This window comes from Myotis myotis, unplaced genomic scaffold (assembly GCF_014108235.1).
Source record: "Myotis myotis isolate mMyoMyo1 unplaced genomic scaffold, mMyoMyo1.p scaffold_m19_p_5, whole genome shotgun sequence".
In the NCBI taxonomy this organism is placed as follows: Eukaryota; Metazoa; Chordata; class Mammalia; order Chiroptera; family Vespertilionidae; genus Myotis; species Myotis myotis.
In genome coordinates this window covers 4,356,621-4,371,231 of record NW_023416357.1, presented here as the reverse complement: position 1 = coordinate 4,371,231, position 14,611 = coordinate 4,356,621, and the positions used below count along the sequence as shown (strand labels likewise).

At 53.0% G+C, this 14,611-nt stretch overlaps 1 protein-coding gene across 1 annotated transcript in view; it reads left to right on the top strand.

Moving 5' to 3' along the window:
* Positions 1–5,644, top strand: part of ADAMTS12 (ADAM metallopeptidase with thrombospondin type 1 motif 12) — a 187,325-nt gene extending 181,681 nt beyond the window's left edge. The window contains exon 24 of the mRNA XM_036310807.1: positions 1,581–5,644. Coding sequence (XP_036166700.1) covers positions 1,581–1,759 — 179 coding nt within the window. The 3' untranslated portion in view covers positions 1,760–5,644. The remainder of the gene's footprint in view (positions 1–1,580) is intronic.
* Positions 5,645–14,611: the final 8,967 nt, after the last annotated feature.

Here is a 14,611-nt window from a genome sequence, read left to right as displayed (position 1 = left end):
CTATAGAGTGTGTGGTGGTAGCTCCTGAGAAATCTAGTCAAATGCGCTGCTTTGTGTCTGAGGAAAGCAGCACACACACACACACACACACACACACACACACAAACACCCACGCCATATTTTTTTTTTTTTTTTAAATATATTTTATTGATTTTTTACAGAGAGGGAGGTAGAGGGATAGAGAGTTAGAAACATTGATGAGAGAGAAACATCAATCAGTTGCCTCCTGCACAGCCCAAACTGGGGATGTGCCTGCAACCAAGGTACATGCCCTTGACTGGAATTGAACCTAGGACCTTTCAGATCACAGGCCGAAGCTCTAACCACTGAAACACACACGCCATATTAAGGAGCTTCTTGCCCAGAGCTAGTTAGAAGGGAACAAGGGCTAGAGCCCAGGTGACGAATTACATACTTGTCATGGGCATTATCTGTGTATCTGATGCCTTCATCTCCATGTGTAGTTCTGGAGGCAGGGACCACATTACTCACTGCTGAGCGATGCTCAGAGAGCTTTGGTTAGTTGGTTGACCGGGTGATTGCTGGGTGCTCTGATGGCATGACTACTAAAAGCAAGAGCCGTGGGGCCAGTGCAGCCTGTGTCCAGATCCGGCTGTGCCACTTGTCAGCAGGATGACATTGTGCCAGTTCTTCACCCCTGGAGGTCTTACATCTCGCATTTGCAAAGCAGAAAGAATCACTGTACTTATCTGGCAGCACTGCTGTGAAGAGGAAATGAAGCGGTGCCCGTAACACACTGCATTCAGCTGTCGCATAGCAATGCTGTGTAGCAAAACAGCTCTGCACTCAGGGCCTTAAACTACACTCATGTACTTTTTGTTCAGCCTCCACAGGTCAGCCAAAGTGCAGCTGATCGAGCCAGGCCTTCCTTGGCCTTGGCCGCAAGCTGTAGGTAGGGTTGAGGCCAGCTTTGTAAGTCTCTCATCCTCCTTGGCTCAGTGCCTGCAGGAGCCACGTCCTCATGGTTATGGCCAACACCCACCAGGGCAGGGCCACCCCTCCCCACATCCCAAGGCCCCACCGGGATCACGTCTCCTGGCGTCCCATTGCCCAAAGCAAGTCAGAGAGCTGACTCCACAGTGCAGAAGCAGAGAAGTATTTACTTATCACCCACCTGGCAGCCCGGCAAGGGTGGGAGTGTTTAACACTCTACAGGGGTGAAGGCTTACAACTGATGATTCCATTTAACACAGATACTTCACAGAATGCCTGACACATAACCAGTGGACGTCCACTTTATGATGAACTAGAGGCCTGGTGCACACACAAAAATTCGTGCAAGAGTAGGCCTTCCTTCCTCTGGCTTCCGGCACCCAGGACCCGGCTGCTTCCTTCCAGACACCCGCAGGCACCTGGGACCTGGGCTCGCTTCCCTCTGGCCCCGGCTTCATCAGGAAGGATGTCCAGAATGGCGTTCAGTCTAATTAGCATATTGCCCTTTTATTATTATAGGTTGTTAAGGAGCCTTTCTTAGTTCACGTATGAATGAACAGCAGTTGTGCTCATTCACTGACAAGGATAACTGTCAGTACTTCCTGAATGTGTTTCTCCCTCCGCAGATGTGCTGTGCACCAAGGACAACTTATCAGCAGGTTTCTGCCAGACACTGAGAGCCATGAAGAAGTGTTCTGTGCCCACCGTGCGGGCTCAGTGCTGCCTCTCCTGCGCCCCGGCACACGGGGTCCATGCCCGAAGGCCAAGGAAGCCACAGCTGCTCCAGAACCCCAAAGCGCTCTAAGTCCAGGAGGGAGCCGCCACCATCGCCTGCTGCAGCCTGCTGACGTGCCCTCTGCTAACCCAGGAACCACTCCAGAAAGTGTTCCTCTGTGCACTTCAGGTCCAACTTTGCACCATAACAAAACAAAATCCGCTGTGTCCCACTCGCCACACAATGCCCCTCGCAGGAGGGCTGGGCCCCGAACACTTGCCACTCCCTGATCAGCAGGGGGACACCCGGGAGAATTAGGCCGCTCCTGGCTCAGCTCCTGGGACAGGTGCCAGGTTAGGCAAGTCTGTGAAATGATGTCTCTTTTTCATCCCTCAAAGAGAAAAACAAAGAGGCCAGGTTTTTCCCAGACTACCTCAAAGGACCAGGAAACAGAGCCACACTGATCCAGGGAACAAAGAATCTTGTTAGTGGATCTTGGTAGAATCATCTTGCCCCCACCACCCCTCTCTGCTGGGGCAGCTGTTGTTTAAAACATCACGGGAGAGCTTTCAAGAACATTCCCTTAGTTCATCTAGGCAGAGCGCCCCTTTCTTCACCCAGTTTTCAGGTAGAGAGGAGGAGAGAGTGCCCCTCCACCCTCGATCTGTCCCTAACCCCTGGAGACCCCCTCTCTGAGCTGGTCAGACCCCCCACGCCCACCTAGAGACACTAGAACAAGAGGGAGCAGGTGGGGACTGGAGGGTTTAGTGACGCTACGGTATTTAGGTTACACAGAAGGCCAGGCTGGAGCAGTTGATGTGTGTTTCTGACCTGAACAGAAATTAATTTCGTGCTAGTACAGTTGACCCTTGCACAACATGGCTTTGGACTATGTGGGTCCACTTATACACAGAGTTTTTTTCCATTAAGATCTGTGCTGTTTCCATCTGCAGTGGGAGTCTGTGGGTGTGGAGGGCAGACTGGATGCATTGAGCTCTGCCATTTTATGTAGGGGACTTGAGCATCCATGAATTTTGGTATCTGTGTGGCGAGGAGTGGGGTTGGGCCCTGACATACCCCTTGGATACAAGGGGAAATTACATTCAGGGGAGTCAAAAGTTACATGAGGATTTTCGAATGCGTGGGGCTTGGCACCCCGAAGCCAGCATTGTTCAAGGGTCAGCCATAGAGGAAAGGGAACGGGGCCTTTATTCTTCACACTTGCTTGGGGAATTTCCTTTCCGCGCTGTGAGCAAATGTGTCTTCCTGTCTAATTCCCCCTCCGGCACATCCCCTGCCTGAGTCATCAGTGCAGGTCGAGCATCTTTTCTTCGCTGGGTTCACACACAGCAACTGCTCCAACCTAGTCCATGGCCACCCCCGCCCCCATTCCAGGTGGGAAAATGGAGCTCCAGGTTAAAATATCTCAAAGAATCAGATAAGTTGTATTAAATATAAGAACTTAGTACAAATTTCTAGTCAAGAGGGAAAAAAAGCCCTTCTCAAAAGTGAGGTAAGGATGACCTGCTTCCCAGTGCTTACTTCGGAGGGTCTTTTTCTTTGGGGGACACAGGCATGTCAAGGGGAGCCCCAAAACCGAAATGAGAGTTAGAAGGCTTATCCTGGATGTTCCCACCACCCAACAGGAGCCAAAGGAGGCCGTGGTCTCAAATTCAAGGCGAATTCCTGGCTTCTAAGGGGAGGCATTTTCATGAACTGAACCCAGAGGGAGAGGGCCGGTGAGTGGGTGCATGTGGGGCCTCGAGGGGAAGAAGCCCTCAGCTCCTGACAGAGGGAAGGCAGGATGGTGGCCTTCATGCGATGGGCAGCATTTTTCAGTCACACAGGTACAGTTCATCTTCATCATGGAACACAGCGTCCCAGATCTTGAATTATCTATCCGTTCAGCAGATGGTGCTATTGCAAAATGGTGCTAATATCTAGATGGTGGCAGAACTCACAGAAACATGTAAATAGATATAGACACGGGCAAGTCCACATCTTCTCTTCGACGTGTAATGGTGTTGCTGGCCAATGCCAGTTCTATTACTTGGATACCAGAAACTTAAACATTTTTATACTGGGTGCTTTTTTTTCTCAAGCCATCAATGTATGTTCTTCTGATAAATTTCTGTGGAACACAAAACACTGGGGTTGGGATGAAATTCAAGATAGACCAGAAACAGGAGGCAAGTAGACATGTTTACCTAAAGCCAGGAAACTGATGTCTAAATAATAATTACAGTCTTGTATTCTCTGTCTTCAAATATAAGCATTGCTGGTTGGTGACAATCTGTGGTGAAATAACAGTTTTCGAGAGAAGGTGCTTAAATTGTTAGTGACGTGAGTAGAGGAGAAGGTGATTTTTCTCTGATGAGACAATTCGCAGAGACTGTCCCTGAGTGTCGTGTAGGCTCTCTGGGGGGTTAATTGAGTAAACCAGATTGACTTAAGCTGGTACTGTACTATCCTAAGGTCATGCATGTCATCAGAGACCTGATACGACCAGTCTTACAAAACTCAGGAACAAACTTGGCTTCCTACTGACATCACCAAACTTGATGGGGCTGGTCTTCCCAAAACACAGAATGTTATTTGTGACCCAGGTGACAATGCTGGCAGAACTGTAGGGAGGGCCTGGCCAGGTGCTCCACTGGAGGCCATTCTCCAGTTTCTCAAAGGCGGAATAATGGCCTCTAGTCACGCATCATGGACATTCACCTCCCATATGGGGGCTGTGTTGTGAGCCAGCTGTGTGACATCTGTCCATCTGGACCCCACTTGCTACTGGAGTCATCGAACATGGTTGTTGCCTTGACAATCCCTCCGCTTTGGGTCATCAAGGTTTTGACAGGTCCCTGTGCTTGCAACAAGAGAGGGGCCTCAGGTTTTCAGGGAGACTCTGAAGGCAAGAACACAGGTGGTATCCGCACCATCCCTCCGATGCTCACAGGGCCAACATGAAGCAGCATTGCTGGTTTATTCCATCCATGTCCTCCTTCCGTCCCAACGTGGACTAGTGAGTGAGAAGTCTGGCAGGAGACCCTGGACACATGCCTCTGTGACCAGAGGGGGCCGCCACCAGGCCTGGTGCTCAAATACATTAAGATCCTCAGACCCAATCTGGTTTACATTGCCTTTCTCCGCGGCAGTTAGCTCTTCTCTGAAAAGTTATGGGTTAATTTAATTCTTGAACACAACACATACTCCAGCACCGTGAGAAAGTAACATTGCAAGAGACTCAATAGGGAAACTTGATGAGACAAACAATTGCTTGTTGGTAAGAAAGACTTCATGATGGGTTTTCTTAAATAAGAGCGCACCTCCACCTTCTCTCCTGACACCCAACTGGCAGTCATCCCAGGGTGATGCTTTCAGACGTTGAGTGAATGTTTTTGATAACCTTCATCAAGTTTCTGAAACACAGTTTGAGGGATTTATATTCTTTCAGGTCATAATTTCCCAAACAATTGGCTCCAGTCCTGTAAACTCTGAAAGCTGCACGTCACTAACCCAGAGACAGAGATGGCCGGTCTCAGCTCTTCTCCCTACTGACTGAGGGGGGAGTCCTGGGCAGTGTGTCTGGTACCCGGTGCACAGTGGTTCACTCTTGAGAGAGTCCACATGACGTGAACTGCCTGGTGCTACAACTTAGCCAACATAGTTGATGCTACTCCTGGTTTTTGTACTGCTAATTCAGATATTGATATTATTCGTATTTCTATTATTATTTTAAGTTATATAATTTTTTTAAAACATGGTTGGGAAGCACAAGCCTACCGATCCTTGCCCTCCAGAACGGTTGTGTGATGTACATGGCCCAAGCCATTGCCTGCCTGCATCTCTGTGCTGCTTTGCCAGGTCCAGCCTCAAGGGGCGCCTGCTGGGTGCCTCAGTATTTAAAACCAGACTGTACTCATAGCCTGCCGTGGTGTGGCATCAATAAATGGCCAAACTCATTGGTGTTTCCATGTGATTCATTGACCCCTGCTGTGAGACAGCCACCATCGCCACCAGCACCACCGGTAACTGGAGTTTAGCAACCCTGAGGAGGATGCTGTCCATGTCCTCCATGCTCCCTGCATATTCCTCCTACTTCACCCCTCGATCAGCATGTTGCCAGATGAGTCACAGCCCAGGCGAGGTAGAACTTGGGCCTCTTCTCACGAATGTTTATGCAATAATTGGCAATCTGCCCTATGGTAATTGGAAGTGATGCCTAAAATTCTCTACAGTACCCGATCCAATGTATTCAGCATTACCTACTCCTGTTTTATCCAGAGTATTGGTCTAAGTCAGTGGTCGGCAAACTCATTAGTCAACAGAGCCAAATATCAACAGTACAACGATTGAAATTTCTTTTGAGAGCCACATTTTTTAAACTTAAACTATATAGGTAGGTACATTGTTATTAACTTAATTAAGGTACTCCTAAGGCTTAGGAAGAGCCACACTCAGGGGCCAAAGAGCCGCATGTGCTCACGAGCCGCAGTTTGCCGACCACGGGTCTAAGTCGAATGTCCAGGAAGAGGTGAAAAACCACAGGAAGAGCATGATGCAGCCTCTGAATCATCAATTTGATTCAAATTGGGGGAACGGAAGTAGTTTTTTATATAAAATGCCTACTGGGGAGTATGGAGTACAACTTTTTTGAGCAAAATGTTTTTTTGTATTTTTTTAACTATTTACATATCTTTATTTTTAAAATATATCTTTATTGGTGAAAGCATCACAGATGTAATATGGAGTATACATTTTTAAAATAAGATAGGAAGATCCAAGGGCATTTCTTCAACCACAAGGACCACAGCCATCCCGCCCCTGGGCCTCGCCCTGTGTTAGTGGTTCTGATGCTAAAGGCTGGGTCAGTGCTCTCTGAGGCCCCTGACCTGGTAACTTCTCATAACCCGGTCCCTTCACAGTCCCCCCCGGACATCCCCCGGGCCCTCCCCCGCTGTGGGGTTGCTCACTGCAGTCCCCCTGGAGACTGTTTACTTGCTGACCCCATTTTTCCTGGCACAGTGAGCAGAGCACTGCTGGCTGCTGCCTTGCTTTTCCCACTCCGCCCTGACCTCCCACCTGACATGATCCCGGCTCTAATCTACGAGCAGGATGCCAAGCCAAACAGTGGCGCTGTGCCCGCGTGAACGTAGAGCCAACTGCTGAGTGTCGGTCACCCCGTGACTCTGAGGCTGGAATGCCCAACCCCTCCCAGGCTGCAGCTGCCTGGCCTGTACTCCGGCCAGAGGCAGGGCCGGGGCTGCTCCCCCCAGAGGAGGTGCACTGCCACGGTCCAGTTACTACGGCTGCGCCCCGAACGCCCCCAGACTTCTCTGTGCTCATCGACTCTGTGGGTCAAGGGTTCAGGCAGGACCCAGAGGGCTGGCGTTTCTCTGCCCCTGACACTGAGAACTGTGAAAACTTGGCGTGAGTGACTCTGTCCAAACCCCTGCACTCAGCGATCAATTGTGGCTCTAGCAGCCTGCACTCTGCCCCTGGGGGGACGCAGCCCACCTTGACTTCCTGTGGGAAAGACCGAGCATGCCAAGAGAGCTTGACATTGTTCCCAGGGTTCCCTGGCCTCCCTTTTCTTAGCGCATTTATTAAAAATTCACACTTGTCCATCCTTCTCTGTCCCTTTTGAGATGCTGGAGTCTCCTACAACCAGGGCTGTCACTCTCAGCGGCCTGCAAGCCATGCCTTGGATGCGATCCTCAGGGAGGGTAGGCACCTGTCGCCCGCCTCTGACTCCCATGGGTGCCCATCCGCAGACACCAGGCCCTGTTCACATGGACGGTCACCAACCTTCCTTCCCGATTTTATTAGTCATTTGTCACGCTCTGCCTCTGCTCCAGCCCCCTCTCCCTCCACCTCCCTCCTCTCTCTCATTCTCCCTTCAACGGGTCCAGCCACCTCTGCACCAGTTGGCGTTGAACCCACAACACTGGAGTCTTTCCTCTCAATGGGACAAGTGCCAGGTCGCTGGGGCTATGATGAAAGACCACCACATGGCCCAGCCAGCCGGCTCAGTGGTTGAGCTTGGACCTATGAGCCAGGAGGTCACAGTTCGATTCCCGGTCAGGGCACACGCCCGGGTTGTGGACTTGATCCCCAGTGTGGGGTGTGCAGGAGGCAGCCAGTCCATGATTCTCTGTCATCATTGATGTTTCTCTCTCTCTTCCTCTCCCTTCCTCTCTGAAATCAATACTAAAAAATAAAAATAAAAAGCCGCCACATGCACTAATTCCAAGTGCCAATGAAACTTCATTACTCACAATTCCTTATTTGCAAATGTGCCTATTTGTTAAAGTGTTTATATCTCCAAAGTCAGCACCAGTAGCGCTCCCACAGGTCCCTACAGAGCTGTGAGTCATCCTGCAGGCAGGTGCCCCGGGGGTCAAAGGGCAATGGCCTGCTTTTCAGCGCTCTCACTCTAAACCAGCGGTTCTCAGCCTTCCTAATGCCGCGACCCTTTAATACAGTTCCTCATGTTGTGGTGACCCCCAATTTCATTGTTACAAATTGAACATCATTAAAGCATAGTGATTAACACAAAAACAATATGTAATTATATATGTGTTTTCCAATGGTCTTAGGCGACTGAAAGGCGCGCCGCCCGCCTCTCCGGGCGGTGCGGGAGGAGGAGTCTGGCCGCTGGGCTCTGGGATCCCTCCGCGGCCGCCAGCCTCCCCGGAGCGGGTCCGAGTGTCCGGGCCGGCTGCGTGGTGGCCGGCGGCGGGCCGAGGGGTGGGGCCGGGCGGCGACCGACCGCGGGGGAGGTCAGGGGAGCGGAAGGCCTCACCGCCTGGCTCTTCCCTCCCTTCCCCCGTGGTCGGTCGCCGCTTGCCCGCGCTGGGGCCGGGGGTCCATGCGGCCCTTGGGGCCCGGTCGGGGGGGCCGGGGCCTGCGTGGGCCAGCCGCTGAGCACGGCCTGGCTGTGCAGCTGGCGGCCTCGGGCATCGACTCCCCGGCCCACTGCAGGAGCCCAGCGCGGGCTGCCACCCGCCCGCTGCCCCCTGGACCAGGCCCACGCAGGTCGCGTGGACTCCCATCCCCTGTGCGGCAGCAGCGGCAGCAGAGTGGGGCGTGTACCCTACCCCGGGGAGGCCACCTTGCTGCAGTGCGCCGGCCCCTTGGGCCGGGCCTGCTCTGAACGGATGCTGCTCTTCCGGAGCTGGGCCACTCCACCGGCTGCACCCCGTGTGCTGGGCCTGTGCCAGCCAGACGCGCCGCTTCGGGAGTCCCGGTCCGCCCGCAGGCCGGCCGCAGGTGCTGTGCGGGAGGGCCAACCTGCCTTGAGGCGTGTTCCAGCGACAGCAGCGGGAGCCGGGCGAGGACTGTGCCCTCCATCTTGCCTTGGGTCCTCCATTTTGGGACAGAGCCATGTGCTTCTTCCCGGAAGTTGCCGCTTCTAGCCACACCCAGGATTTCCCTGTACTAACCAATAATAATCAAGGGAAGTGCACGCCATCACTATGACCATATCCTGTACCGACTCGTGCCTGGCCAATCGGCGGGGCCCACAGTCCCCTCTCCTGCCCTCACTCCACCCCCCTATAAAAACCCCTGTCCCATCAGTCCTCTTGCTCTCGGCCACTGGACTTTCCATTGTGTTGGTGGGTCTGGTGAACGGGGAGCGCAAGCCGGCTTGCATTAAAAGGACTCTTTGCATTTGCATCGGACTGACTGGCTCCCTGGGAGTCTTGGGAACCTTGAAATCTGGGCAGAACATTTTGGGGGCTCGCCCGGGGTTCCCAAGACTATCGAGGGACCCCTAATCCGAAGAGTCTAACTGACCGCGGTAGGTGTGTTGTTGTTTGTTGTGTGTTGTTCGGTGTGAGCTCGTTTCTGGAATCTGTAATTGCCTGAGGGGTCTAGGTGGACGCGCCTGAAAAAGACCACAGGCGGGGGGGAATTGGATGATGTTCCGCCACCCCAGGAGGGATGGATATGCCCCTCAGAGGGATGGGTATGCCCCTCGCAGATTTGGGATGAAGCGGGTCGCTCCTGCTGGTTTGGCATAAGGCCATTGTCTAGCTTTCGGGTTTGGCTTCCATGGAATTGGAAGCCTGTTTTGGTTCTCATTTCAGAGAGGTAAGGGAAAGAGCCACGGACCTCAGTGCAGAGGTTCGGAAAGACCGGTGGCAGACTTTTTGTTCCAGGGAGTGGCTGACTTGTGATGTCGGGTGGCCGCCGGAGGGGACCTTTGACCTCCCCACCATCCACCGGGTCAGGGATGTCGTCTTCCAACTTAGGGGGGGACATCCTGGTCAACTTTCTTACATTGTTACTTGGCAGGACCTCGTGGAAGACCCGCCATCTTGGCTCAGGCCCTTCCTACCTCCACGTCCTCCTGGGCCGAAGCCCATTCTTGCTTTGCAGAGAACGGAAAAGGAGGAGAAAAGGAAGACTCTCACCCAGCCTTCGGCCCCTCCCCTCCCTATCCTGCAGGGGGGGACTGAAGAAGAACTAATCTTTCCTCCCCCATATAGCCCACGGGGGTGCAATCCTTCCACACCCGGAGTGGCTGGGGGCGGAGTTCTGGGAGTGGCTGGGGGCGGAGTTCCAGGAGTGGCTGGGGGCGGAGTTCTGGGAGTGGCTGGGGGCGGAGTTCCGGGAGTGGCCTCGGTAGGAGGCCCGCCTCTCACCTGGCAGAGGGCTCAGCGGAAACTGTCTGCTGCAGCACCCGACTCCACTATCAAGACCCTGCCCTTAAGGGCCGCTGGACCCCCGGATGCGGATGGCAACCAGCCCTATCATTATTGGCCTTTTTCAACATGCGATCTCTATAACTGGAAGGCACAAAACCCTAAGTTTTCTGAGAAACCGGGGGGACTTATTGACTTGCTAGATTCTGTTCTTTTCACCCATCAGCCCACATGGGACGACTGTCAGCAGCTTTTACAGGTTCTGTTCACGACGGAAGAGAGAGAAAGGATCCTCAATGAGGCCCGGAAAGTGGTTCCAGGCGTGGACGGAAACCCAACTGCCAACCAGGTCCAGATAGATGTCTCTTTTCCCTTAATTAGGCCTGAATGGGATTTCAACATGGCAGAAGGTAAGGAGAGGCTTGCGGTCTACCGTCAGACCCTAATGAGGGGTCTCAGAATGGTTGCTAGAAAGCCAACTAATTTGGCCAAGGTGGGGAATGTTCAGCAGGAAAGGGATGAGTCTCCAGCTGCCTTTTTAGAATGGATCATGGAGGCTTACCGCACCTACACCCCCATGAATCCAGAAGCTCCTGAAAACAAGGCAGCTGTGATCATAAGCTTTGTAAACCAATCGGCTGCGGGTATTAAAACGAAACTACAAAAAGTAGATAGGTTGGGAGAGAAGAGTTTACAGGATTTACTGGCAGTGGCAGAGAAGGTATACAATAACCGAGAGTCTCCAGAAGACAGGCAAGCTCGTGTCGTGGCTGCCACTAGCAGTAGGCAAGCTCGGGACCTGGCTAGGGTCCTGCTGGCTACGACCATGGACTTCCCCAAGGAGCGAGACCGTCACCTCCGACAGCTTGCAAGCAATAAAGGAAGAGGTAAGCAGACCACCCGAGAGGGGAGGCGGGGGCTACGGAAGGATCAATGTAAGTTTTGCATGGACATAGGGCACTGGGCTCGAGAATGTCCGAAGAAGGCCGGTGAGAAGGGAGACAGGACTGACCGAGTTAAGGTCTTAGAGCTGGGTGAACTGAGTGATTAGGGGAGACAGGGTTCGGACCCCCTCCCCGAGCCCAGGATAACTGTCAGAGTGGAGGGGACTCCTGTTAACTTCCTTGTTGACACCGGGGCACAACATTCGGTCCTCCGTACCCCGCAAGGAAAACTGGCGAACAAAAAGTCCTGGGTGCAAGGGGCAACTGGTATGAGCCAGTACTCATGGACTACCCGAAGGACAGTAGATTTAGGAACGGGCCAGGTATCCCACTCTTTCATGGTAATACCGGAATGCCCATACCCACTATTGGGACAGGACCTACTGACCAAAATTGGAGCTCAAATAACTTTCAGACAAGGGGGGGCCTCAGGTCACCGATGGGGAGGGCCGCCCCATTCAGGTACTGCCCATGAGGCTAGAGGATGAATATCACCTCTACCAGAAGGCTTCCCCGGTAGAGGGCAGTATGGACAAATGGCTACAAGAATTCCCAACAGCATGGGCAAAGACAGGAGGGGTGGGGCTGGTCGCCCACAGGACCCCAGTCCTGGTAGAACTAAAACCAGGAGAAGGTCCGGTAAGAATCAAGCAGTACCCCATGCCTCAGGAGGCCCGGAAGGGAATTCAGCCTCATATCAGGAGACTGAAGAGCTTGGGGGTGTTAGTTCCCTGCCAGTCTGCGTGGAACACTCCCCTACTGCCGGTTAAAAAGCCCCAGACAAACGACTACAGGCCAGTACAGGATCTCCGAGAAGTAAATAAAAGAGTTATGGACATACACCCAACAGTCCCAAACCCGTACACTCTCTTGAGCTCCTTGGCGCCCTCTAAAGTCTGGTACACGGTATTAGATCTGAAAGATGCCTTCTTCAGTCTACCGCTAGCACCTCAAAGTCAGCCCCTTTTCGCCTTTGAGTGGCATGACCCAGAGGAGGGCTTCAGTGGACAGCTGACCTGGACACGCCTACCCCAGGGGTTCAAAAACTTGCCCACCATCTTCGACGAGGCGCTGCACGAGGACCTGGGTGAGTACAGAAAGGAACACCCCAACCTCACCCTCCTCCAGTACGTAGATGACATCCTGATTGCTGCCGACACAGCCAAGGACTGTGAGCGGGGGACCCAAGATCTACTGGCCACCCTGGGGGCCTTAGGGTACCGGGCATCTGCGAGGAAGGCTCAGTTATGCCGAGAAAGGGTGAGTTACCTAGGATACATCCTAGAGGGCGGGCAGCGGCGGTTATCGGATGCCAGAAAAGAGACTGTTTTGAAAATCCCTACTCCCACCTCCCGAAGAGAAGTAAGAGAATTCCTAGGATCGGCCGGCTACTGCCGCCTCTGGATACCGGGTTTTGCCGAAATCGCCAGGCCCCTATATGAAGCTCCCAAAGAGGGAAGGGCGTTTGACTGGACTGAGAAAGATGAAGCTGCCTTTAGACAGTTAAAGAAGGCCCTTCTAGGTGCCCCAGCCCTGGGCCTGCCAGATATTACAAAGCCCTTTCACCTCTTTGTGGATGAACACAAAGGGATAGCGAAAGGGGTCTTGACTCAAGCTTTAGGCCCCTGGAGCCGCCCAGTGGCTTATTTGTCCAAGAAGTTAGATCCTGTAGCTGCCGGCTGGCCACCATGCTTGAGAATTATCGCGGCAACAGCGCTCTTAGTCAAGGACGCTGACAAATTGACCCTGGGGCAGGAAATCTGGATCACAACCCCACATGCCATTGAGGGAGTCCTGAAGCAGCCTCCTGACAGATGGATGAGTAATGCACGTATAACCCATTACCAGAGCCTCCTACTCAACCCTCCAAGAGTGCGGTTCCACCCCAGTGCGGCCCTCAATCCTGCTACTTTGCTGCCCGACCCTGACTTAGATGCCCCACTACACGACTGTGCGGGAATCCTAGAGCAGGTACATGGACTCCGGAAGGACTTGACCGACCAGCCCCTCCCTGATGCAGAGGCCACCTGGTTCACGGATGGGAGCAGCTTCGTGCGGGACGGGTGCAGGTACGCGGGTGCAGCGGTGGTCACTGAAACGGACACTGTGTGGGCGGAGGCCCTGCCCTCCGGGACGTCAGCCCAGCGAGCAGAACTCATCGCCCTTACTAAGGCACTGACGCTGGGGGCTGGGAAGCGGCTTAACATTTACACAGACAGCCGTTATGCATTTGCTACAGCTCATGTCCACGGGGCAATCTATCAGGAGAGAGGGCTGCTGACAGCAGAGGGACGGACAGTAAAAAATAAGCAGGAGTTTCTCGATCTGCTTGCGGCCTTATGGCTTCCTGCCAAGTTAGCCATAATCCACTGCCAGGGGCACCAGAAAGCCGATGACCCGGTAGCAAGAGGTAACCAAAAGGCTGACCAGGCTGCAAAGGCCGTAGCCCTTACCTCGGTCCCTACCATGGCCTTACAACTACCAGACCCAGGGGACCCATTCTTACCAGACCAGCCCAAGTACTCCCAGGAAGAATTGCAACGCATCAGAAAGCTCCCCAGAGCCAAGGAAATAAAGGGATGGTGGCATACACCAGAAGGGGAACTCATACTGCCAGACCGGCTCGGGGACACGGTATTAGAACATATGCACCGGTCCACTCACCTGGGACCCCAGAAAATGAAGGACTTAATCCGACATGCCGGGATCAAGATTCACCAGCAGGATACCAAGATAGATCAGGTTGTATCTGCCTGCAAGACCTGTCAACTCACAAACACAAGAGTGGAATCAAATGAAAGAGGGACCAGGCTCAGAGGCACCAAACCGGGAGCACAATGGGAAGTCGACTTCACTGAAATTAAACCAGGGAAGTATGGTTATAAATATCTTTTAGTATTTGTAGATACCTTCTCTGGCTGGGTAGAGGCATACCCAACCAAGCATGAAACAGCTCAGACGGTGGCCAAGAAGCTGCTGGAAGACAGCTTACCCAGGTATGGTTTTCCTGCTATGATAGGGTCCGACAACGGGCCAGCCTTTATTTCACAAGTAACGCAGGTAGTAACCAGGGCTATTGGGGCAAATTGGAAATTACATTGTGCTTATAGGCCCCAGAGGTCAGGTCAGGTAGAAAGGATGAACAGAACTCTAAAAGAGACCCTTACCAAATTAACTATGGAGACGGGTGGGGACTGGGTGGCTCTCCTACCGTACTCCGGGTAAGGAACTCCCCATACACCCTGGGCTTTACTCCCTATGAAATCATGTTTGGCAGGCCACCCCCTATCATTCCTAACCTTAAAGCTGACGACCTCGCTGAATTTGAAAATCAAGAACTATCTCTTTCT